General features: G+C 37.3%; 1 protein-coding gene across 1 annotated transcript in view; it reads right to left on the bottom strand.

Annotated features, from left to right (window-relative positions):
* The window catches only part of CEP192 (centrosomal protein 192), an 88,436-nt gene that overhangs the window by 29,129 nt on the left and 32,988 nt on the right, over positions 1-26,319 (bottom strand). Inside the window, exons 21-37 of the mRNA XM_056331495.1 lie at positions 26,099-26,290; positions 25,038-25,161; positions 22,868-22,998; positions 19,243-20,284; positions 19,004-19,130; positions 17,398-17,569; positions 13,720-14,617; positions 11,824-11,972; positions 9,624-9,854; positions 8,060-8,185; positions 7,033-7,176; positions 6,770-6,833; positions 5,965-6,104; positions 5,739-5,831; positions 4,611-4,726; positions 2,258-2,434; positions 330-420 (exon numbers count right to left, since the gene is read on the bottom strand). Coding sequence (XP_056187470.1) covers positions 330-420; positions 2,258-2,434; positions 4,611-4,726; positions 5,739-5,831; positions 5,965-6,104; positions 6,770-6,833; positions 7,033-7,176; positions 8,060-8,185; positions 9,624-9,854; positions 11,824-11,972; positions 13,720-14,617; positions 17,398-17,569; positions 19,004-19,130; positions 19,243-20,284; positions 22,868-22,998; positions 25,038-25,161; positions 26,099-26,290 — 4,017 coding nt within the window. The remainder of the gene's footprint in view (positions 1-329; positions 421-2,257; positions 2,435-4,610; positions 4,727-5,738; positions 5,832-5,964; positions 6,105-6,769; positions 6,834-7,032; positions 7,177-8,059; positions 8,186-9,623; positions 9,855-11,823; positions 11,973-13,719; positions 14,618-17,397; positions 17,570-19,003; positions 19,131-19,242; positions 20,285-22,867; positions 22,999-25,037; positions 25,162-26,098; positions 26,291-26,319) is intronic.

Genomic DNA, 26,319 nt, shown 5'->3' with positions numbered 1-26,319 from the left:
TCCCTTCAAGTGAGGTCTGGATTCCCTCCTGCAAGAAGGGCCACTGATGGATCACTCCACCAAGTATTGACTCTGTTATGTTACAGCAGCTTAAGGAGCTGTGAATTGACCTCCAGTTTGCTGCAACACTCCTACCATTTCAGCTCTTCCTAAGGTTACCACTGTAGCTTCAGCTCTGCTACCATGCCCATCTTGGCAGCAAGCACTCCTGCAGCCTGCTAGTCAATGACATTTATATGGGAACAACACTTCAGGGCAAAGACATTTTTATTATACACATCAACTGATAATCATCACTAGCACTAAAGAGAATTTTTCAGGGTAGTTACCTGAAAGCAATCTTGATCCTGGCCTCTTATCAACAGTCTTAAATGCTGGGTCACAGACGGAGAGTCATTTCTTAGAGTTAACTTCTGCTGGCTGAAAAATATGAAGTTTACTTATATGCAGTTAATTTACATTTGTTGTAAAATATATTTATTCACAGAAACAATGGAGATGAGACAATTTTAAAGTCATTTCATGAAAAAAAAATCACCTCTCCGAACAAAAGGATGTTAGCCATGAAATTATTTCTGCATGCTCAAACTTACAAGACCTTACTTGTCATATACCATTACACATCAATCCTCAAATAGCAAACCCACCTCAAAATATCTAAATACAGCTCTTCTGAAGTTCAAGTATTGTACTTAACAGCTTGAACTTTTAATGCAAGCTGCAGTTGTGTCAATACAAAAATTCCTTCAAAAAACCCACTTTAAGAGACAGTTACTATTAAATTATCCGGAGACACTTAGTCATGCAGAAGCAAGAGTCTTGTGAGTAGTCTGGCCCAGATTCACTGGAGCAGTTTTAAAGCACAAAATTAAGGATAACTTCTGCTTTTCATGTACTTTTCAACATGATAGTACCAAAGAAAGTTATGGCCACTTCACAGTGTCAGGCTGACCAAAAAGTAATTTTTTTCTCTCTGATATATCCTGGCATTGATCAGGCTTACAGTACTCAGATCCTTCCTCTGTTAAGGAAGGAAACACCTCCAGCAAGCAGAGCAAGTGCCTTTATCATTTTGCAAAGTCAAAAAACAACCACAGAAGGATGGGACGAGCCTTAAAACTTGCTAAAAAACACAAAGAGGAGGAAGGATCATGTAATAAAAATCAAAGAGAAGGACGTAGGGATAGCAAAGCATCTCCCTGATTTTCAGTGGCAGACACTGTTTTGTACTCTGTTGGAACAAATATTCTTAAAACAATTTCAGCTTCCTAAAACCACTGATGCATAAAAACTATTTTTCAGGAGCAACAGGAAATAAAAAGGTAGCAGCATACAAAGAAAAAGTAATTCTCAAACACCAAACAGCCAAAACTACTATGTTAAAAATACACTGTCTTAACAAAGCAGAAAAATATAGGAATATAGGAACATAGCTATTAAAAACATTTGTTGGCTACAAACATGGATCACTTTTAAACAACCAGGAACATTACTGGATTCCTCAAAAAGTATCAGAACAACTCTGGATTAGTCCTTACAGTGATACTTAACAGAAGTCCAGAGATCTGCAAAACTTGCAGCCTTTACATACAAAACCAGCAAAGTGTATCTAGACAACTATGAACAGTTTCACTGAGTCATGGCATACTGAAGCTGGAAACTTGAAACTAAGAAATTCAGACAAGAACTAGTCTGAAGGATACAGACATCTTAATTAGGGATGCAATGGGTTCTCCATCACTAAAATTTTTAACATTGGAACACATTCAAATGCATAGAAATTACGGGATGTTCCAACAACCTATGCTATTTGGATGGTCAAATTACATTACCACATTGGATTCTTCTAGTCTTAATAGATGAATTGAAGAAAAACACGCACAGAGATTTAGTTCTAGCAAGAGACAGGTGTCAAACGAATATAATTTTTCCATCAGCTTACTTGGAAAACATTTACCACTACATTTCTACTTACATAACACACTAATCTTACAGAATCAGTTATTACTCTAACAATAACTAAAGGCTCCTAAAGAATACAAAAAGCTCAAACAAGATCACAGTTTGTTTCCAAAAATTTCTTGCACAAAAAAAATTAATTGTAATACACTGCTTCTCTCACTTGAGTCATACAATAGCTTAGTTTATGACCTGTGGATGATCAATGTGGAAGTTTTACCTCAAATAAATGCCATTAAGTATATTTCCTATACTTAATATTATATTCTATATGAACAGCTGCCCAACTAATACTTACACTGATGCTCCAAGTGGTACTCCTCCCCAGGCAATGAACTGCTTGTTGGAGAGAATGGGTGGGATGTCCGAGCAGGCAGCAGCTGTAGACACAGGTCTATTTTCCTTAGACTCCACCTCACCTTTTATCACCACTTCATACTGAGGCCCAGATGGCAGCACAAGGATTTTCAAAGTACTTCAAAAATAAATAAATACATTTAAATCCCACCACAGAACTGATCAGCTGAACATCAGCTGATGAAAACAAAACATAACTAAAGAAAAAAAATTATAGATAGACCTTTTTAAACTACCTTCTTAAGGGGAAAATACAAATACTTTTTCTTATTTTATGACAAAGGCCAGCTTTAGGCATAGCAAAATAATCCTCTGGGCTATAAATATGCATGTCACATGTACCTCAAGCAATCTTCTGAAGTATTTCATCTGGAAATGGTTCAGGTAAGTATTTCACTACAGCTAGGTAAATTGTTTCTCTCCAAAATTAGTCTGTCAAAATAATTAGAAGTTACCATGGGCAAAAAATAAAGTCTGGCGGTCTCTACATAGATTAAATAAATGCCTTTTGAAACACCTGTGAAACTTCAATGAAGTTTTACAAGTGTGAGATACCCAGGAGCATCAAAATTAAATTGAGTCCTGTTAACAATGGTAGCGTTCTAAGCCACAAACCTAAGATTTTTTTTCCTCACTTTGTTTCCTGGAATTGCTGTGATAAAGAACACTGAAACCACAGACATGGAATCAGCCACCTTCTCATGATACAGTCTCTACCCTATAGGACACGAGCACTGTCCAGATGACTACCACCTTCTTCAGGCAGAGCAGAGAAACAAATGAATGAGAGCATCAGGAATATACATTTAAATAATGAAGTAGAAAGAAATGGGCTAATACTGACTAGGAAAGCTGAACCTAGCTAGCAAAGAAAACAGAAGAGAAAGTAGGCACACCAAAGGAAAAAAAAAAAAACCCAAAACAACAAACAAACCACAAAACAGAAGAGGAACAGAAAAAGACAGTGCTGTCTAATTAAGGTGGACAGAAGTCAACAAAAAATAAAACAAAAGGATGAAGTAGATATGGAAGAAGTGGAGATTGGAAGTATCTAACCAATGATAACAGGAAAAACAGAAAACACAGTCAGAAAAACAGAACAGAAAAAACTAGAAAAAAGGCACAGGGCAGGAAGGAAATCAAGCTTTTAAAAATAGACTGAAGCATTTGCCATGGCACAAGACCCACTTAGAGCCAGGAACGAAGCTCAACATCCTTCACTCTAGCTGTCATTGAATTCCTATGATGCCTACTGACTGAGTCCTGCATCCCACCAGTAGGGAACATGAACTCCTGTTACTGGTTTAGTTAGTTCATTAGTCCTTTGGCAACACTTGCAAGTTGACTGCAAAGTTTCCAACCCTACTCAGTACCCTGAGCCTGTAATGTAAACCAGTTATGCATAAAGCTACAGGAAAGCAAAGAAATCATTTTGTGTGCCTATCCATTAGGATCATGCTGTCATTAGCACAGAACAACTCATTGTTTTATTTAATGCACTAGCTAGGCCTACTTAAACTAGACAGTGAAGCTGAACATATTTTGGACACATTCCTTTGTCCATTCTTGCTCTACTAGAGCAGAAACTGGAAAACATGTAACGAGGAAAAGCTGCTCTGATTAAATCAGTCAGAACCCTGCTATTGCCAAAAAAAAATAAAATAATCTTACATGACACCAGAATGGTCACTTGGAACAACCAAATCTACTTCACAGAATGAAGTTTGACAGGTGCTAACGTGCAAAAATATGAATGCTTACATCTGCAAGAGGAACATGTACATTAATGTTGTACGTGATTTACAGCTGAAATTTTATTTAATTATGGCAGCCAAAATTAATGAGCACTTTCTATCCTGATCTGTGCTCAAGATTTTTGTATGTAAAATAGAGACAACATGTCCCTTGTCTCAGTGGAGTGAAGAAGAGCAGAAGAAATTGAAGGAGCTGCTGAAGACAAGTATTTTAAGGCTTTGCTGTACTTTAGAAACAAGTACCATATAAAGGGCTTCAGAAACTTACTCCATTTATTCCCACTAAATAAGTCTCGGGACACCTGCTGATCTGTGATGGGAAATATTGTCTGGTCATTAAGCTATGTACAGCAAGAGAGGCAGGTAATCTATTATACAGAAGAACCCCAGCAAAAATCTTTGTAATGAATGAGGACTCTCACAAAAGCAACCCAAGTCAAAGTTTCAAGTTTCCCCCGTGGGTAGAACTTTCAATTTGTTCATGACCTTAAGGTCAAAGGTAACTCTTTTTAACACAGGTGGCATAAAATCAGTTGTTACCTTTCTGTACTAGTTATGCTTTTTGGGAAAAAAACGACAGTCACTTCCCTTTCTTCTCCAGGAAGAAGGAAAAGATCCTCTGGTTCAACAGCAAAGCAGCTGTCCTGATCTGATGTCTGAAAGCAAACAAGGGGAAAAGGGAGGGTTGGTTACTTATTTTAAGGGAATGAACAATTCTGCAAGATGTAATATGATTTGATTGTGCATGTTCAGTTCAGACAACTCAAATACACCTGGCACCTTCAGAACTTTCCCATAAGCCTGCACTAGTTTACTAGAAGAGTTAAACTCTTCTGAAGTCAGACACTCCAGATGCTTCTCTTAGAGGTATTTGTACTAAAGACATCAACTGTGTATACATCACTGAAGGGGCCACAAAGAGATTTAAAGAATTTAACAATAAGTAGTACTTATTACATGAAGTAATATCACTAGTCTCAAGGCTGGTACCAACTATTACTGGTATCAATTAGTATCCAGTATCACACCAATGTGGTGTTTGTGATACTAGTCATGCATCCCGTTTCCATGACCTCTGCTCTAAGAAATGATGGGCTCACAACCCTCAATATTTTTTTAATTTTTTTTATGTAAAAGGAGACCGGCTGCTCCTTCCGTTGACTTTGAAATGCTGGTTTCTAATGTGTCTCATCACCCTTCAGTCTGGGACCATGCTTTCCATGGATCCTCAAGAAAATTAGTAAAGAGATCACACATCACATATAAACCTAATGCAGCTTTGTTAGGAAATAAAGATGTTTCCCAATGCTAATATTCCTCTTTGCTTTAAATGGGCTTCACTCCACTAGCTAGTTAACAGCTGCCGTACAGCACAGGATTCACCACAAAATTTTAGGTATTTGTATACACTTCTTAAAAATTTATTTATTAAAAATCATTAAAGTATGTTTGTTAAAAAAACATAACTGAAGTCAAGCAGCAAAACTTCCATACACTTTTTTCCAATAATGTGAGCTAATCTCTTTCCTGTTTTCCACTCTCTTTATGTAAACTTTTAAACCTTTTGTCAAATCACACAGTTAAGCTAGGATCCCCAAGGCTCAGCTCTAGTTTCAATATTATTAACGGCTCAAAACTCACGATTTCAACAGGGAGAAGTCAACCTACCTTAACTTTCAAATATACACCAATATTTCCAGCATTTTTCAGCGGCAGCTGCTGTTTAGCTGTTGAACCCACACTAGTAGACAGATGTATTGTCTGGAAAAAGTAAAGAAGTCTGTATGTATGTATCTATGTATATATACATATATAATAAAACCAAACATTACAAAAAAAGTAGGCTAGGAGAGGCAAACTATTACTGAAACACACTTTGTGAATACATGCAAACCTGTAAGTCCTTTGGAGCATGTATCCTCGCTGTTCCAGCTCTTGCTCGGAGAGGAATACTTTTAATCACACTGCTAGGTCCTGGACTATCAACTTCCACATCAACTCTTGCCAAGAATTCATCTGCAGGACCCAAGGAATCTAGGAACAATTCCACGTGTAACAAAAGCAAGTCCATTAGCAGCAAAGCCATTCCTATGGATGCATGTCTTACTTCTGCTACTGTCCGATCAACATATTAATCTTGTGGTGGTATTAAAAGCTCTCCCATTACTCTGGCAACATGTTTTTTTCTTTCAAATAAGGTCTCACAGAATCTTATTTAAAAGTTTTACCTTTCTGTCAAATGGGGCTGAAATTGTCCCTAAAGCAAACAAAAAGACATCTTCTCATATACATATCAACTAGTTTGGCTAGTACTCTTCACTATTTAGGAAGACAGAAAAACTCAGAGGTTCCTTCAAATTTCTTATCTGTTTTGCAATCCAATGCAATGTTTCCTTAAGTGATGATTTAATTCCCTCAACAGAAGGAATAAAGCAAATTCCACATATTTTGCAGTAGATAACCACTTTGTACAGTTTGATACTAAAGTATAAACATTCCTGTTAATATCTAAAAGATTAAGACCTAGATATATTCTGCCTCCTTCTGTTACTAAAAATGAATGCGATACCAGAAGTATCAGGACACACAAACTAAAGATAGAATGTTTCAGGTTTCCAGCCTGTTCCTGCAATTCTAACACATGCATACATTGGAAGTCAAATTTTTTTCAGCTGAAATGAAAAATCAAATTGCTATACCTGAACAAGAAATTTGTTTCTTAGGTGCATGGAACAGAACCCAAACTGTTAAAGCTTCGGGATCCTGAAAAAGAAATTGGTTGACTTACCCTACGGGAGGGACAGAATTACTAAATAGAAAAAAAAGAAAAAAAATCTAACAACAAAACTATAACGCTCAAATAGGTAAATTCCTCAAAAATCATCACCGTGAACTCAAATATTCAGAACCACCACTTTAGACTGCAAGTAACAGGAAGAATAGCTAACTACAAATTACTCACTTGTCCATCATAGCTTGCATGTATCACATGATTTACAACTGATGGAGCTGTTATCTGAGAAACTCCATCCATTTGGAGCAACTGTTCATTAGAAGGATTAACCGGTTCCTTGGAAAATGTGAAGCAACGCCAAGCTACTGCATTCTGTCAAAGAAAAAGTATTAGAAGTATTAAATCTCTTACTGTCATTAACAATAATGCTGACAAAGCTGAGAAATGCAAGGTAAGTTTTGAAGAATCTAAGCAGTTTGGAAAAAAAAAAAAATCAAAGATTAGCCTGTAGTTTCAGCTGATATGTGACAGTCCAGCAAACCCTCTTAAAACAGAAACCTTTCTGCAGTAAAAGGACACAAGCTGGAACTGGTCAGTTTAAGCCTTCAAGAAGTTCGGCTTTTCAAGACCAAACCTCACTAGTCACCATGATGACCTGATCCATCTTAATAAGGCCAGTCCTTCCCACAGCACAAAACAGCAGCCAGCCTAGCCAAAAACCTGAAATTTGCATTGTCACAGAGGTGCAGAGAGGAGAATACTCTAGCCTATAATACAGGCTAGTGTCTAGTGGGAGACAAAGCAGACAGAGTCCTGCCCTTGCTTCTGCAGAGGAAGAAAGAACATGTTAAACTTCCTACGAGGCAAGTTTGGCTGCTTGTTTGAACAGTGGAATACATCCCCAGCATTCCAGAGGGAAGGCTTAGGCAACACAACCCTTTTGCTATCTGCTTCCCTGTGCTATCAAATCAAGCAACACATAGTCCATGGCTAGCTAGGCTGTAAACAAACAAACAAACAAAAACCCCACACCTATCCCAGAAGCATTTTTGCTGGTACCATTACAGCACAATCAGATTACCACTCTGAAAAAAAAAAAAAAATATATATTTCCTGACCAACCAAAGATTCCTTGGGAATCTTACATCTAGTGTCCAGGGTATATTTCTTAATGACATACAACAAAGTGGTTTTGTATTAAAATTCAGTATCATAAAAAGTTAATTTTCACATATAGTAAGTTTATTGTACTTACTGCATTAATAATAAGTCTAATTGGCACAAAAGCATGGGTTTTGTTGATAAGTTTTAGTGGAAGAGCTTTCCAACTCCCAGAAGTCAAGTCACCAAAATCCAAAGAACCTCTTTTTCCTGTTTCCACCTAGTTTTAATGCAAAGCAGAACTTATAAGGAAGACCTCCAAAACACACTACTATACAAAAGCACCAGGAAAGTAAGGATATTAATCACCTATTCCATCATCTTCGTGCTACACCCAGAAGCAACACACACTACCTACCAGGGGTAGGAAGAGTCTAAGAAACAAGTTTCCTTTGACATCAAAAGGCATTTCATCCAATTGGCTCTCTCTCATGTATTTTGCCTCAGTCAAGCAAGCCAATCTTAGTGCAATATTTATCCTCCAAGATCTAGTACACAATCAAATTATTTTGGCTAATTTATAATAAAAATAAATTTAAACTATGATTATTGTTAGCAAATATGAAATGTCAGTTTTAGGTAGTTTAAAATGTCGTTTTAGCAAGTTAAAAAGTTAAGGAAGTGACTTAAGGAGTAGCTGGATTTTTCTTAGCATAAAAACATTTCATTGTCATGATTTGTAGCAAAATACAGCTTTTAATTGGTACTTTTATCAATCTCAGGAATATAACAAGACATGCAGAGACAGAGCGTAGGGTTTAGTTTTAATTTAAATATGAAGCAACTCTGAATGAACTGTATCATGAAAGACATGGAGAATGATGGATTTTGCTAAACTACATATAAAAAAAATTACTAAAAATTAAATCAAAATTTATGGAAGAAGCATTAAAAATTATATCCATGTGTATTAAACTAGAGTATCATTACTTTAAAACATACTTTGCCCAAAGCAAGTTAACAGGCCACATAAAAATTTTACTTTTATCAGCGACATCACAGACTATCACACAATTTGTTCAGGACCTCCAAAAATACCACCAAAGCCCATTTCTGCCTGTCCATACTCCTAAATGTAGGACTACATAAAGTCAGATCTAATTCTTGATGTCATACTGTCTCACACCTGGTTGTTCTTTATGACAAGACAAGACAAAGCACATTACACATCCACTTTCAAATTTTACTTGGTCCAAAATAAGAAAATATTCTATACCACCATAAAGCTGAAAGTAATAAGAAACCAAGATAAAGGCTACTTTATGTAATAAATAAATCAATCCTTACAAATGGAAGTAAATGGTTTTTATTACATTTTAAGGCTCAATGGTATCCAACACAGTAGATACTTAAAAAGCATTACATGTTTAAGATATCATTCATTCCCTTCCTAAAGAAAAAGTAATACCTTTAAAATTACTCTTTTCAGACACAATCCTTCATTTCCATCCAGGTGCTTTTCCAAAACTAAAAAACTTCCTAGATAGTTACAGGCTTCTCGTAAACATTTTCCTATATTGCCTCCCCACTCCAAACATAAGAAATTCCAGGCTCCTTTGAGGAACAACATTGCATTCCTATTCTTTTCCAGTGTCATTAAACTATTCATAAAATTACAACAACAAAAACAACCCCAAACACAACAAGAAGTTACTTACTTCTAAATTAGGATTCTCAGCGACTGCTGTCAGAACTACCCTACTTGCCAAAGCTTCTGCCTGAATGATTGTCTCGGCATCTGCAGAAACTGGCCAAGATGAAACATTGAGAACACACTGAAAGATCCCCGAATGACAAGGTAAAAAAAGTATTTTCAGATCATTGGTAGAATAGGATCCTACGATGGTTTTGTTCTTGAAAACCAGACATTGATATTTCACAGGATCCATCTGAAAAACAAAGTCTGTGTCATTTTTAACAGGCCTCTTGCCAGAAGACAGTTTCTTTCAAAATACCACATTTATCTGGCACCACTGCTCAGCACAGACATTTTCTATATGGTTTTGTGCAATATTATTTATTTCATCTTCATATTCATGTCCCACTTCCATTCCACTCATCTGTACAGGGGTTTTTTATTGTTTTTTTATTTGGTTGTTCGGTTTGGTTTTTTTAAAGTTAGGTAAATCAGCCTGAAAGTTGCTGGGGCTTCTCTCCAGCATCCAGTGAAAGATTAACACTAGGATTATAGTATTTATAGTTGTACATATACAGCTGAAAATATATACTATTAAAAAACAAAAATGTAATATGTGTATATATATAAAATATGAAGTATATGTGCACTATATTTAGTATAGATACGTAGTTGAAAATTAAATCATAAGTAGAAGCCTGATTTTTGAGAAAGAACAGCAGCAAAATAAATAAAGCCAATTGTACTTGGTGCTTTCTGCCATCAAAGTTGGGAGAAAGAGGTATGATGGAAGAGTAATGGAAAGGTCAGTGGATGCAGATCACCAGTAAACTCTAGTGCAGATGCCTTAAGTTTCTGTTGTGAACATATTCATAGATGATCTTCAAGCAGGAAAGAGACTGCAAGTCACACTCAGTATAGCCCAGAGTTAAGTTAACTGAAAAAAATTTTTAATCATACTGTGCAGCAAACAAGTGTATACATTTATTCATGGAAACAACTGTAAATGGGACTATCAACTGTAAAGTAATTTCATGAAAAAAATCACCTCCTGGTACAACATAATCTCAGGGGTGAAGAGTGCATAAAATCTCCATGATACTGAGTGACTAGAAAAATACAGAAGGAATCTTAACTCTCGTATATACATGTATGTATACATAAACACAGAACTGTGGTTTGGTGGTTTTTGAAGAGGAAACATTCAGAGAAGGTGAGAGTAAAACCAGAAGTCATACGCCTGGAAAGTGCTACATCTGCTGGAAAAATACACCTAAGGAGTGATATGATACGTATTTGTAAGACTTACAAGCAGTAATATATGAAGTGAATCATTGCCCATTATTTCTCAGTAATAAGGATCAAACAAAACCAGCAAGAACTACATTTAAAAAAGGAAAAAACCAGTAGCGAACAGAATCCACAACTCAACTGAACTGTGTACAACACTACACAGTTTACAAGATTAACTAGATAAAAAGCAGTCCACCAAAAAATATTAAGAACAGAAATAACGTCTAGCTCAAGTTCCCAGGTACCAAACTGCCAGAAGCTCAGAGTATGTTATGTTCATTCTGTTATATTCTTCTCTTCTAAGAATATTCACCAGTAAAGGAAATTAAATTATACTGATGGACTTTTAATCTAACTCATTCTCATGTTCTTGAGATCTTTTACCTCTGGAATTATTACTATGACAACTGAAGTAGGTAGAACTTCATAAAATTAAAATGCAAGACACCCCCGGTCTATGGCCTACAAGCTACATATAACCCACAGAATGATCCATCTAGCTTGAAGCCTGTTCCAATTACTTCTCATGCTCTGTCATTCAAGATCTCCTGATTTCAAAAGAAATGGGAGCAAACTGCACAAAATGTTTTAGCATCAACAGTCCTCAGCGTGGACACTTTCTTTTCTAGAGTAAACTTCTCCTGCATACAAAGGTGTCCATGAATAAGCTGTAAACTCAAACCTACCACACTTCACACACACAAAACAATTCTAAAAGTCAGTCCCACAATATGGCATTTACTTTTCTATGACTACTTGTTGGAACAAGTCGGGTGGCCTGGATGAAAGAAGGTAGCTCTGGTTTTGTGCATATTAACTATAAAATGGGAAAAAACCTACAAGTCTGACAGAGGGCTCTAATTTTACAGGTGTCATCTGGTAAGAATACAGCATTATTCCTACAAACTTGTTTTAAAAAAATCTCTTACCTTTTCCCCATTAACTGAAACACTGAGTACTCCAACGCTGACCTGCAACCACCGTTCCGTTGGATTAAAAATGCTAAGAACCGTCTGTGATGCAATTCCCACACAACAGGCATTAGGGAACTTCAATTCTTCTGGTACTTTTACATGTCCTTTGGAAGAAAATACACTCCTGTTAGTTCCAAGTACCCAGAAGCAAATCAGCACTCAGGCTGCCACCATGACAAGTTTATAAGCTAATTTGACAAATGCTTTGTTATAGCAAGGAAATGTTTGACTCCCACAGTTTTCATAAGAATGTTTTCCACAAGTGTGATACTCAATTTCATTCATTTCTAATTTGCATCTTACTTGGAGTTCTATTGTCATGAACAAAAATACTTATGGAAATAGCACATCCCATTCCAACATCAACCCACAGAGCGTATTTATATAAATACGCACCTTATATGAAATACTCAGTATTCACAATTTAATCAGTACTAGGCCAACTCAGAAAATGTGAGTATCAGTATTACAACATCTTTAGAATATTTACACCAAGCAAAAAGGAAAAAAAAAAATTAACAGAGTATAACTCTCACCTAAAAAGCTGTTCAGGCATTTTTTGCTACTGGAAACACCAAGTACTCCCAGAACAGATTTTTGCTATATAAGTGCAGTCATCAAAAGCTATCACCAAACCAAAAAGAAATCCTGCTTCCAGGAAGTCCTTACTTCTAAAGTATTCAAAATAACTTTCAGAGGAATCAGAACGTTATAATGATAACTCAAAAAAGTGGAGTTAACAGTTCTCTGACAAAATGAGGATCAATCTTCATTACATCCAGAAACAAACTAATGGGTACTCATACCAAATCAAGAAGAGACACACATAATCACCTGAAATTTTTGTTAATTGAGCCGCAAGCTTTATTTTAAACCCACACATTCTTATTCCCCTCAAAAAAATAAAAATAGCGCAAATAAGATGAAAATATAAACTAAGACTAGCATCACTGGAAATGAAGTGCAAAACCTCATTTGTCAAAAATCAAGTTTAGACTACATAGATATTCAGAGTTCAAAAACGCATTAAAAACCTAGCAATTACATATACAAAAATAGGCAGAGTAAGATTGTTCACATTTTACTATTTTAAAATGCACTAGCAAGACCAACGATCTAGAACAATCAATAAACAGAAAATAACCTACAAACTGCCACAAATTCAAACCTTCAACCCCATTAGCTTGTCCTTTTGTCTGAAAGAATTAGCCAGAAAAAAGTATAGCAAAAAATACCTCAAGAGATCATAGGTTAAAATAAGTCTTTAAAATGAAAAGTAACTTGCACTGCTTAGATTTGGAGTTAAGTCAAGACACAGAGAAATAGCAGAATGTACCGAAGGCACTTGGCCACTTGTCTTTCCCCTTCGTAACCAGAAAACAGCTTAAGCCCTCCACTCCCCTCCTTGGATTTTGTGGCTTAACTGACTAACACCAAGTTCGGCTGCAGACAGAAATGTCATCTACTTGCCAGATAAAATAAAACTGAATTTCCAGAGCATGACCTGCCTTGCACAGCATGAACTGCAGCCAGGATTTCTCTTCCTTCTACAAAAGCCAGATCTAGATCCTTTAAACAAACACAAAACCACTGAATGCTGAAATTCTTCTAAATTAAGAAAAACTTTTAAGACCATCAGGGGAACTGTAAGAATAGACATTGAATTTAGAGACTTCATTAAATAAGGAAAATTAGTAATACCTTTATTTAAAATAAGAAAGCTTGCATAAAGAATAGTCATGGTTACAGTTAGTAGTCATCTTAATTTTATTTACTGTAATATTGGCGTCATGACTATCGCCACTCTTGTCCATAGCTGTATTTTAAACACGCTTGAAAAAACACACTTACCAATACTAGGTGACTTTGGTAACTCCCACTCATTTCTACCAGCTCCAAGAGGTTGTCCAGTACATGATTTTATATTTAGGATGTTCTTGTTCCAGGAAGTAGAGTGTGGATTACGAAGTGAAGCTGCACCCAAAGAGCCAGAACCAGTATTTGAACCTAAAGGGATTCCTATCATCGCTGGATTCTCAGAATGCCCTACTGGGATACCTGAACAAAGAAGCCCTGCTGGAAGACCAAAACCTGCAGAGTTGCAGCCATGTAACTGAGACAAAACAGTATTTCCAGTAGATGGTTTATTTCCCAGATGCTGTTGTGCAAATGGAGTTGTTGCAAGAGAATGTCCTGTAAGCAATGTGGGAACAGAAGGAATTGCTTGACTATGAGAGGCAGTGAGATGGGATTTAAGGCTTGAAATAGGGACATATTGTTCACCAGATGAGTTTTGATTGAATGGCATACAAGTGCTTAATCCAGGACACACCGGTAATATATTCCAGGATGGTAATCCTTGTCTCTGTGCTTTGCTTGTTTGATCCTGCCACGCTTCTTGTGCGTCAACATTAAAAGGAAGTGGCTGAAAGATACATAATTTAGTTGGTACAGCTGATTTAACACAGTCTAGCTCTTCATGTTTTGCTGCTACATTTGAAGGAATAGATGCAAGCTGCTTTTCGTTCTTCGGATAACCTTCTTTAGACAGTTCTTGATCCAGTACATCATCAAGTTTTCTTTGAAGACCTGCAAGTGCATTTTCTTCTGATTTCTGGTCAATACTAAGCAGTGCTTCTGTTTTATTTCTTTGACGTGCGTGGTCTCCTGGATTTTTGTTTGTATGTTCTAGCGAAGAAGTTGGGCTGGCTCGAATTATTGTTGTACTTAGTTCACTAGCATTTTCATCCTAATAAACAAAAATAATATGCAGAATTGCAAGTTTTAGAAAAGCAAATAGGATACATAAAACAAGACAGACCTTAATACTAGTACTGCTATCCAATATAAATAATAAAGTTTGTAAAGTCCTGTTTGAAGCTTTGCTGTTACAGTATATGTGGCTCTTCACCTTGAAAAAGAAAACCTGCAACTTCAACCTGTTTGCTATCTAAAGTCACATTCTACCTAAGTGTACTGGGTCTGGAGTTCATTTTCTTCATAGCAGCCCCTGTGGTGCTATATTTTTATATTTGTGACCAAAACAGTGCTGGTAACACACCAGTGTTTTAGCTATCACTGAACAGTGCTTGCACAGTGTCAAGGCCTTCTCCATTTCTCACCCGGACACTCCACAGAGTAAGCTGGGGGTGGGCAAGAGGTAGGGAGGGCACACAGTCAGGACAGCTGACCCCAGCTGAGCAGAGAGAATCCATACCAAATAACACGCTCAGCAATCAAACTGTGGGGGCATTTTTCCAAAGTAGCTGTTGCTTGGAGACTGACCAGGCATTGGTCTGCTGATAGCAAGTGATTGCTTTTGCATCACTTTTCTGCCTGCCCATCCACCCACTCACTCCCCCTTCACTTAGTAAACCATCTTTATCTCAACCCAGAAGTTCCCCACCCCACCCTTTTGCCCTTCTAATTCTCTCCTCCATCCCACCCAGGGTGCAGTGAGCAAGCAATTGGAAGAGGAGCTCAGCTACCAGCTGGGGTCAACCCACGACACTAGGCATTAACACCGGAAGAATATTCTGCTCTCTGAAGTTACCACTGACTACATGAGTTTCCACAAGGTCAAAAATGTTGGACTTCCTATAACTTCATAAAGCCATTCTGTGGGAAGGCAACTGTACTATGAAAAAAAAAAAAACCAACAAATTCCTAAAGTCATTGACAGGTACACAGATACTATTATTCTAAAAACAAGAGACCTGCAGTGAGTTGTCTTATTTATTGGGTTTGGATCCAATACCAGGAAGATTTTCACAGTTAAAAATGCATGAATCAATCCTAAACAGCAGCACTCAATTGCAGTATAGATTATTTCTTTCCATATTCTTTATAACTTTCTTGAACATTATCTGAAGTAACACGAATACAAACATTCTTGTTGTCTATAAGAAGCTTCAGGCAAGGGACATGAAAGTGGCTTTTAATAAGTAAAAATGAGATTAAGATCTCTCAGTCTCTCTCTCTCTCTCCACACACACAGCATAAAAAGATTACTAACCCAAAGGAATAAATTAACACTGCAGCATTATAAATCAGACTTACAAACATACTCGTAATACAAATGTAAAGCTTTGGTAAAGTACTTGAGGATCTCCTTGCTGAACTATCCTGGGGAACACGAACTACTCAAACAGTAACACCTCTTCAAGACAGAGAGGCAAACTAGCATGCATCCAGTTAGAAAAAAGCATCAAGAGCCACCCATTTGCACGAGATTACAGGAATCCAGAACCACATGCATTTCAAATGTGAAACAGACACAAGAGCTGATGCTATGTCAGTATGGACTGCAAGCAAATACCCATTTAAATTTGCCCCTGAGTTCCTCCCTATGGGGCTGTGATTCCCACTGGAAACATCAAGATGAAAAACAACAGATATTCCCACTGTAACTTGAGCAACTAGGCGTAGAACAAAATGGGCTATAGGCCATAACACAGGCTTCCTTCCTCCTGATGCTTTCAGCATGAAGGAACGTTGCTCTGGTCTTCATATAGGAGGAAGAGAAGGCTTCACTAAAGCTTTCACTAGCCACTAGTCCTGAAAAGCCTCATCCTCTGCAAACTGATCAAAAAAAACAAAGCATAGTAGATGGCATTTCTATTTCCTGTGGTAGAGAAAGGCACAACTGAGAAAGATATTACAGAAGAAATGTAACCACTCAGATTTATACATTACATATGGATGCACTCAAGAGAGGTTTTTCAGCTTTTGCTTGTTTGGTTTTTAAAGTTCCATCCACATCTCCACACACTTTGAAGGGGGAAGGCATAACAAAGATTCCAGATCCCAAGGAACCCATGGATTAGGTAGAAGAATGTCAAATATCTTATTCAGCATAAGATTGCAAGTCTGAACAAAAGTTTCACTCTCAGAGTGCACTCTTTGCTAAAGCAGTAAAAACAGTCAGAATGAACATCAGAGGTAGAAAATGACAGCTTCAGTTCTGAAAATTTACAGCTAAAATACATACCTATAAACATTTTTCCAGGAAAAAGAAAAACAACAGGGAGAATATTCCCCTAACAGCTGAAGCTGAGCAGAAAGGGAGCCTCAGGAATGATGAAAGCAGATACAGATCCTGCAAACTACTGCAGGAATACTACACTGCACTTCAAGAACAGAATGACTTAACAAGACATTGAGGAAAAAATGAGAGGGGGAAAAATATCCCAACTAACTTTTTTCAGAAGTTAGTAGTTTTTGAATATTTTACTGTGTTTATATTCATTGAGATTGTATATTTAACACAATCTATTTCAGAATTTAAATTTCTGAAAAAAACTCAGGAGTGGTGAAGAAGCACAATACCTTCTCCCTATGCACAGCATGTCCTAAACTGTTCTGCAATCCTTACAGATTTTGTAATTTAGAATTATTATGGCCATTTAAGGGTTTGGTTTGTGGGTGAGAGGGAGGTGTTCTTTTGTTTGGTTGGTTTAAAGAAACTGAATATCTTGAAATACAGTTCAAGAATCTTGAAACTTGAAATACAGTTCAAGATTTTCTTACCCAGTATGTCTCCAGATTAGATATTACAGCCGTGTTCTTAAGGGCACTGTCAGATGCAGAGATGTATGTTAATCTGCTCATGCTAGGACTTGAGTAAACTGACTGAGGTAGCACGCTCTCTTTGCAAGAAGATTCCTGATAACGTGGTGTGCAAGTAAAATCAGTTTCAGACCTGAAAAACAGATTCAGAGTATGTCAGTATTAGAACATATTTCTCATGCTGCCCCTAAGAAAATCAATGCTACAGAGTAGCCACACTGTTCTAAAAATCAACTTACTTAGCCATTCTGTTTAGTACAGTCAGTAGAAATGAGAAACCATCTCTCAATTAACCTTTACAAGTTCTGGCTTTGATGTACATAAAACTCATTTTCATGGGATATAAATCCATAAAGCAAAGTATGGGAGTTCCACAGCTGAACTCAGATGCTAAGGTCACAGAAACAACACAACACCTTACTAAAAGAAAAAAGCTGAATCAATATAAATGTATGGAACTACGTAGAAGAATGTCAAATCAACTCATTCAACATCCCAGACATCACACACTAGTATTTCCTATTCACTACTGAGATTCTCTTAATTTCACACAGCTGAAAACACAGGATCTGTCACCACTTTGTCAAAGAGATTACATAAAAACAACTAAGTTACAGACAATTTTAATTAGAAATCCTAATGTCTAATGTAACATTCTTGCAAAAATTCACGTATTTCTGCACATTTTTATTTCCGAGAAATGCCAGCCTGTAATTCTAACATCATGTACAACACTAACTATAGTTAAATATCCAACAGTGAACTTAAAAGTTAAAGCAAAGAAATCAGTTGCCTTCATCTTCTTATGAGGATATACATAGCCATTGGCTACTGGCCATATTTATATGTTTAAGACTACATAATCAACTTAGTTGTAATCTTAACATTTATATAACACTTACTGTTATGGGAACTCATTTAAAAAAAAAACTGCCCTTCAGTTGCTAAGAAAGCCTTAAATCTTAGATACAAGTTGTGGTTTCAAAATAGGAAGTGGACAAAAGCAATACAAATACCTCCACCCATCCTCTCTCACACCAAGCAGTGGTATGAATCAGAGAATCAAAGTGACTGAACTACTTACAACTTTAAAAAAACTCACATCTTCATTGGTCTATACAATGTCAAGCTTTATCATATAATTAACAGCATAGCCCCCAACCAGCTTTATTTGTAATAGATGAGTTACATCTGATACCTAAAACTTTGTGTTGATAGAGCTATAAAATCCCATATTTATTAGTTGTTGTTCCAGTGTATCTCACTAACAGGCTGAATATTTTGTATTCTTACATTACTGGATAATCCTGAGCAGAAACAATGTTCCTATCCAGTGTCTCTGTCTCATCAGGCCAGTGAGGAAAATAAAAAGTCCACAATTGTTTAATACTGCTTCCCCACACATATAATAAAAGCAAACAGAAAGCTTAGTCTAAGAACGAAGTCTCAACTTAATAAAGATCTTCTATAAACGGAGATCAAGTACAACATGCAAACTAAAACTTGATCCCTCAAAAATCCCCATGAAGCATTAATAATTCTTTATAACCTGCACCAAGACATTTACCCTGAAAATGCTGTTCCAGAAGCCTCACTAGGAGAAGAATGATTCAGCGGTGAAGTTGAAGGTCTGAAGCTACATTGCTCATCCTCCAGAGGCAGCAGGTCACATTTAGGTACAATGGGTTTATGCTCTGGTAAATAAAACAGAATTTAATAACAGTATTTATTTAAGCACAGGCAACAAATCTACTGTCCAGAAAAGCCTTTTCGAACAACTGGTTACATTTATATAGGTTTACTTACCAGTACTATTCTGGGAAGTCAGGGACAGTTTCTCAAAAGTTACATGTTTCACATTACCACTGCAAGCGGTAGTGGCATCTTTGTTTTTCTTCTCTATTTCTGCATTTTGCTTCTTTTCATCATTGTTCAATTTCTGCATCGGTTTTGCTTTTGTAGGACTTACCGAGACGTATTTACTAGGTTGCTTGTCAGGTTTTAAGCTGTTGAGTGACAGAGTATTTCCTGTGTTTTTCTCCACCAAATCGTTACATGGTTCAAGAACAGCACTTGTTACTTGATCTACAGTTTCTTTGTCTTCCCCGATACAACATCTATTAGTGAGATCACTGCCCTGGTGAGCAAGCAAACTTCTTGGTGCCGCTTCCATTTTTGCTGCTAAAGGAATTCTACACGTCTGTGCTTCATTTCCAATAGGTGAAGTTTGGGTATCAGGCATATCTGATCTAATATAGGCATTCATTGACGGTAAATGTTTACTACTTACTAAATTTGATAACTTTTCTGAATATTTTACATTATTTGCAGTTACATCTCTATAGTTGGGAACACCAGACAGACTAGACAAATTCTGAATATCATTTTCTCCATGAAAATATTGCAGAATTCGCTCCTCTATTTCTTGCTGATTGCTATGATTATTTATCAAGTCTTCTGCAAGAGTATCCGTATTTTTATCTTTATCCAGTAAAAAGGTATCAGATATAAGGTTCTGGACAGATGCTTCATGTTTCACAATACTCTCATATTCACTTTCATGTCCAAGCTCATCTGTTTTTTTGAGGTATTTTTCCATATCAAATACACTATTTTCCACATTGCTGGATAATACCTGATTAGCAGAGACTTCTGTCTCTTTAACAATTCCAGGAAGGAAACATGTTCTTTCACTTTTATTAGAGAGTGCCATCATCATAGCAGCTAGCTGGGAAGGATCAGCACTGGAGGAAGCATTAGCAATAGCAGATGCAATCGTGCTAATACTCAGGACAGAGTCAAAATTAGTAGATAAGCCATCTTCAAACTTGTCTTTATGAATTCCGTCCTACAACAAACCAAAATGAGTTAAGGACCAAAGCAATACATTTTTTGTTTAGTGCTTTGTATTATTTTGCTTTTTGGTATATGATAATATATTAACATTTCTAATTGCCACATTTTTAGTTGCCTGTCAAGAAGAAACACTGCAGCAGGCATAATTCTCATTGTACTGATTTTTTAAGTCTACTCCACGGAGTTAGTTGTTTGGGATTTTTTAAACATTAAATAAAGATTGCCTTCTTGGAAGCCTTAGTTCCTGTAAAGCTTCCAGAATCCTAAAATGTTTTAATTCAGTTGGAAGAACTGGGAGTGAAATCCCTTTGAGAACAAATAACAGAGAAGAAACTACCGTGACTGAATACACAGTATCTTCCCAATTAACTTTAAATCATCTGCCTCTCTACAGGGGGAAGACAAGGATATTTCTACAGTTTTCTCTACCACTCAAGTCTGATTTCTTCAGTTTTCACAATGGCTATTCTTAGCAAAAGGCATGGAATAAGTAGACAGTCATGTCCAGACCACAATCTCTTCCCACCTCCCTCAGATATACATACAGTCAGGAAGAAAAAAAACCCCATCTGTCCTCCTGTAGATACACAGGCATGTCTTCACAACTCCTCGTAAAAAGACTGATGAAGTATGGAGTATTTAAGTAGACCATGACTGGACTGAAAACTGGCTCAAAGGGTTGTGATCAGCAGCACGAAGTCCAGCAGGAAGTCACCTGCTCACTAGTGGAGCACCCCAGGGATCAAGAAAGATGCCAGCACCATTTCAACATCTTCCTTAACGATATGAATGATGGGGCAGAGTGCATCCCTCAGACAGTTCAATTATCATACAAAACCAAGAGGTGCAGTTGATACATCAGAAGAGCAGGCTGTCTTTCTGAGACCTCAACAGGCCCGAAAAATGGGCTGAGAAGAATCTCATGAAGATCAAAGGGAAAAGCGAAGATCAGCACCTGGGGAGGAATAACCCCACACATCCATACAAGCTGGGGACCAAGAAGACAGAAAGTAGCTTGGCAGAACAGGACTTGGGAGGTCCTGGTAGACATGAAGTTGACAACTAACTAGCAATGTGTCCTTGTGGCAAAGGCAGCCAACAGCATCCTGGGCTGCAGTAAGAAAGAGTTGGCAACAGGCTGTGGGAGGTGGTCCTTCCCCTCTACTCAGCACTGGTGCAACCACACCTGGAGTGCTGTGACCAGTTATGGACTCCCCAGTAGAAGAGAGACATGGACATACTGGAGAGAGTCTAGTGAAGGGCCACAAAGCTGAGTAAGAGCTTGGAGCACCTGTCATCTGAGGAGAGAGCTGGAATTATTTATCTTCAAGACAACAAGGCTTAGGAGGAATCCTTATTAAGGTGTATAAATACCTGATGGGGAGAGGAGCAGGAAGGTGAGGAGTAAAGAAGATGAACCCAAACTCTTCTCTGAGGTATCCAGTAAGAAGAAAGGGCACAGTTTTAAATACAGAAAATTCTTATTTAAACATAAGGGAAAGATTTTTAACATCAACACGATCAAACACTGGAACAGGTTGCCCAGAGAAACTATAGAATCTCCATCCTTGGAGATATTCAAAACATGACCAGACCTTGATCAGCCTCCTCTGTTTGACCTGGCTTTGAGCAAGAAGGGATGGACTAGATGATCACCAGGAGTGCCTTTTGACCTCAACCATTCTGTGATTTGTCTCTATTGGAGAACATTTTAGCATCCTTATCAGACTAAGGGTGACCTGAACTTGTACAAATTAAGGGTAGGGTAGATTAGAATCTGGATATACATCATCGAAACCCAAAGTCATGCATTTTGTATCTAGAATAAGGATAAGGATAAATCAGAAAGAAAAGCAATTACAGCAGTACATAGTCAGATGAGCAATCCAACCAGTCCTTCTGCATTTAAGTCTCCAGCTTACATAATTTGATCAGCTAAACCAAGTCAATCTTGCTAGTGACTGACACCATGCAGTGACTGCACAGAAGGGCTGCTTCTGTAACTGAATGGGTCTGTGTATATTCTGCCTGATCAGAAAAAGAACATGATGTGCCAAGACAGAGAATGCAGGTGTCCAGGATTACCAAACTGAACACACACTTTTTCAGACTTACACCATGTTGATATTTTTAAATTTTATCAAGTAAGAGACTTCATTCCCATGCTAAAGACAAATCACTTAAAAAAAACAACAAACCAAACACCAAACCAGAAGTGAAAGCCACAGCCAAAATTCAGAAACTTGATCACAGAACATCAACAGCCCAGGAATCTCTGAAAAACTGAAAAACTGTGGGCTGACAGACCAAGCAACTCCAAACATGAAGCAGGAAGAAAAAGAGAAATGAGATGCTGATAGTAAGACCTGACTCACTGCTGGATCACGGCATTCTAATGAAACTACCCTAACAAACAGTGGCACCTGCTAGGATTCAAATGTTCAATAAAAAAAAACCAGTGAGCTGACATAGAAGTCCAAATTTCACCATATTCAAAGAAACAATAATAGTCCAAGTTACTTGCATTTTGTTCAAGTTCATAGTTGCACTTAATAGAAAAAGACAAGAGAAATACCTTTGGTTTACTTTCGGCAGCAGCTTCTGTATTAATGCTTTTATGTATTCCAGCTGCAGTATCTATCCTATGCCATGCACCTTCACAGCTGGTAGAATTTACATTTTCTTTCATTTGTGCTTCTAAGTCATCTAAGAACAAAGACAAACACAAGGAATTAATTTACAGTGAGTTGCCTAAACACCTGCATTCTTGGGATACACATGCTCCCTTAATGCTTTATAGAAAAAAGCTGTCATAAAGGCATAAATCCAAACACTGTAAGCATCAATTGTTTCCTGTAAAGTACTGCTAAGTTTGCAATCAAGTCACAAAATAAGCTGGCATTATGAACACCATGCTCACACCGTACAAATTTTATTTTCAGGTAGCTTATCATATTAGCATAAGATAAGCAAACCTTTTCATAAAATGGTGTTTGCAAGATAACATGAACTTAAACCAAACTCCATTAGAAAACTGGAACAGTTAAATTTGAGTAAAGCCCATTTTCTTATACTAGAGACAGGGTTTGACTGAGGTAGAGAGCATTGAACTTGTGATTTTGAAGGATTATGTTTAGGATGGACAGGTATGTTTCTGAAACCATCAAAACCACAAACAATCTCCTTGATTACAAGACCAAACCCAAACTAAGAGGTATGGTTCACATGAGATCTAGAAGCTACTGTTTCAACAAATTAGTTCCTCCTTGAAGGAAAACATCTGACCTCCCTAGAACACTAAAACCAACTTTTAAAGATGCTATAATCAGTGAGAAAACAAGTAAGTAACCAACAAACATTTTTGGTTTGGTTTTCTTTTTTTGGGGGGGTGGGAGTCGGGGGATGTAGATTTTTTTCCTGTTTGGGTTGTTGGTTGGTTGGTTGTTTTTCTTTACTTCTGTTGTTATAGTAGATATTTGGGGTTCGGTCATACTTTGTATTTCAAGTAACACCCTTCTCAGGTTGCTGACTTCTCAGCTTCCTCTCCATCTGCTGCTCCGTAAGCAGGAATTGCATTCTGCTATTGCTGATAAAGATTATTAATCGCCAGTACTAATGAAAATCAAATGGCAGGTAACTATTAGTATCTCAGCCACCAAGTGATCCAGATACCTACTTTCTCTAGCATTTACAGCAACCCTCTTATCAAAAGAGCTGCAGATTATATTGGTATATTTTTCTATTATTCAAAGCAACAATTACAACTATAATTTAACTTGACAGAGATAAACTCAATGAACTGTTGGTAATTTTTGACAAAAATCCAGACTACTGTATAGTGAATTTAAGCACAGTAACACTAGATTTAAAGAAATAATAATCATTAGAGATCCCTTAAAAATATTTGCAATATAAAAATATTTGAGGAAAATTACAGCTGTAAAGCTGCTCCAGTGAAGCGGGTTCCACAAAAGCCTGATGGTATTTTTCACCAATGCAAAAAAGTGTAAGTCACTGCACTGACTGTACAAGCAAGTTCCCAAAGACTGGCGTTGCCACAGTTCTATGAGGAGCAGTGGAGATGATTTAAAATGAACTCATCCTTTCCTAAACATACCTAATTAAGTTGATAGGCATAGATATGCACCAAAATGCATGCTGTGATGTTTACATATAAACTTTTGGAGGAATCTCCTAAATTATTACTTCAAGTTAAGCAGATACCATGGAGTATACCTTTTATTTTATTTTTTTTTTTAAAGATGGCAGGAAAAATTGTAGACGACGTTTTACACACACACTCTCAGCTCAGCTACAACCCAAATTGTTTTCCTTCTTTCTCTATATCCTCTATACCTATACAAGCAAACAGACCAATTTTCGGGGGGGTTTGTTGGTTTTTTGGCAACACATTTACAGAGCTTTTTCAACATGAAAACTCTGAATAGACTTTAATTATTACAAGACGTTCTGGTAATCATCCATTATCTGGAAATGCTGAAATATGCAAGACAATTTAGGGTAGTACTTGGTATTAGAATGTTCTCTCTTGTAAGTGATCTGTGTTTTTCTAGGGGAAAGCAGGGTGGGGGAGGTGCTCACGGCAAAAAACGATACTTGGTGAATGAGAACTAGCGTATTCCTATCACAGATTACTCTTATTTGTCTTTAACAGCTATACACAAGTAATTCTTAACTACCATTATAACCAGTGTCTAGGGCTGACCCTTCTGTTCTAGAGTTACCTCGAAACACTTCAGACAATTGTGAAATTTCTTGGACGGTGTCACCTCCTGATGAATCAGACTGCCTCAGCAAAGCAACGGGTTGCCTTTTCTTCGGAGATGTAATAAAGTAACCAAAAGATGGCTAAAAAAAAAAAATAGCCCAGAATACAGCATAAGTAAATTTAATCATTAATAAATAGGTTCAGTGGGCTTGCAAAGCAGTTTCAGCCACAGCCTCCCCAGTTGTTGTTTGGCTCTCATACCACTGAAAAATAACATATGCCTCCTACCACTGCAAATGCCTAATCCAAATACATACACTTCCAATGTAAACATAAAATAAACTAACAACTTATATGTTAGACAAAAGGAAGTACATATGCTTTCATCACCTCTGCCTGGAGGCATGCTCTACCGCTCAGCCTCTGAACGCAGCAGGACAGAACCTGCCAACTCTACCAATTCACCAGGACACAACTGAAATACACAAACATATTCGACTTCTTCCTCCCACTGGACACACTTCCCCACATTTCTTTTTTGTCTGCAATTACAGATGAGATACCATCTACCAACAGCAGATAAGAAAAGAGACAAGTATCAGACAGATGCAAAAAACATACAGAAGTATGTTGGTAAGTTAAGAGTCTAGATGACTACATTTTTACTCAAGTTGGGCATTTTCCAAGACAGCCCACCAGCCATTCAAAGATACCCACTCACTGTTCAAATACCCCTGTCTGAGCAGCATTTCATTTCCATTACGTGGATCACTTGCTCAGACCTCTAACATGCACCCTGTATATGCTGTACTTTTCTCTCTCTAATCCTACACATAATTAGTTCCCGACCAAAAGACCAAGATCAAGATTCATCATTAACACCAGCGAGCCCTTCACATCAGAAATTCCAGGTGTGAAACAAAAGCCCAACCAGATCTGTCACACAGAGAATTTCCTTGGCAAGTAAACTCAGAAAAGTAGTTCTCAGGAAGAATTAGTTAATATTAGAACAGAAGTAGTGCTGGCTGTTGTTCTTGTCTTTTCCTTGTGTGCTAACATTAACATTAAGATACATACCCGTTTCACATCACTGCCTCCACCAAGACAACCAAGAGCTTCTGATCTCTGACCAAAGAACTCCCCCAAAGACAAACGTAAATAACTGGCATCTTTATCAAGATCAGATGTTCTCAGCAAAATGCAGCTACTGGCAGATTTCCATGAAGTATCTGCTATTTCAGATGCATTTAGAATATCTGCTTTTTCTGCCTGCAGAGAATGAGATTTCAGAAGTTGTA

The sequence above is a fragment of the Falco biarmicus genome, chromosome 3 (assembly GCF_023638135.1).
Source record: "Falco biarmicus isolate bFalBia1 chromosome 3, bFalBia1.pri, whole genome shotgun sequence".
In the NCBI taxonomy this organism is placed as follows: domain Eukaryota; kingdom Metazoa; phylum Chordata; class Aves; order Falconiformes; family Falconidae; genus Falco; species Falco biarmicus.
This window is presented reverse-complemented; position numbering and strand designations above follow the sequence as displayed.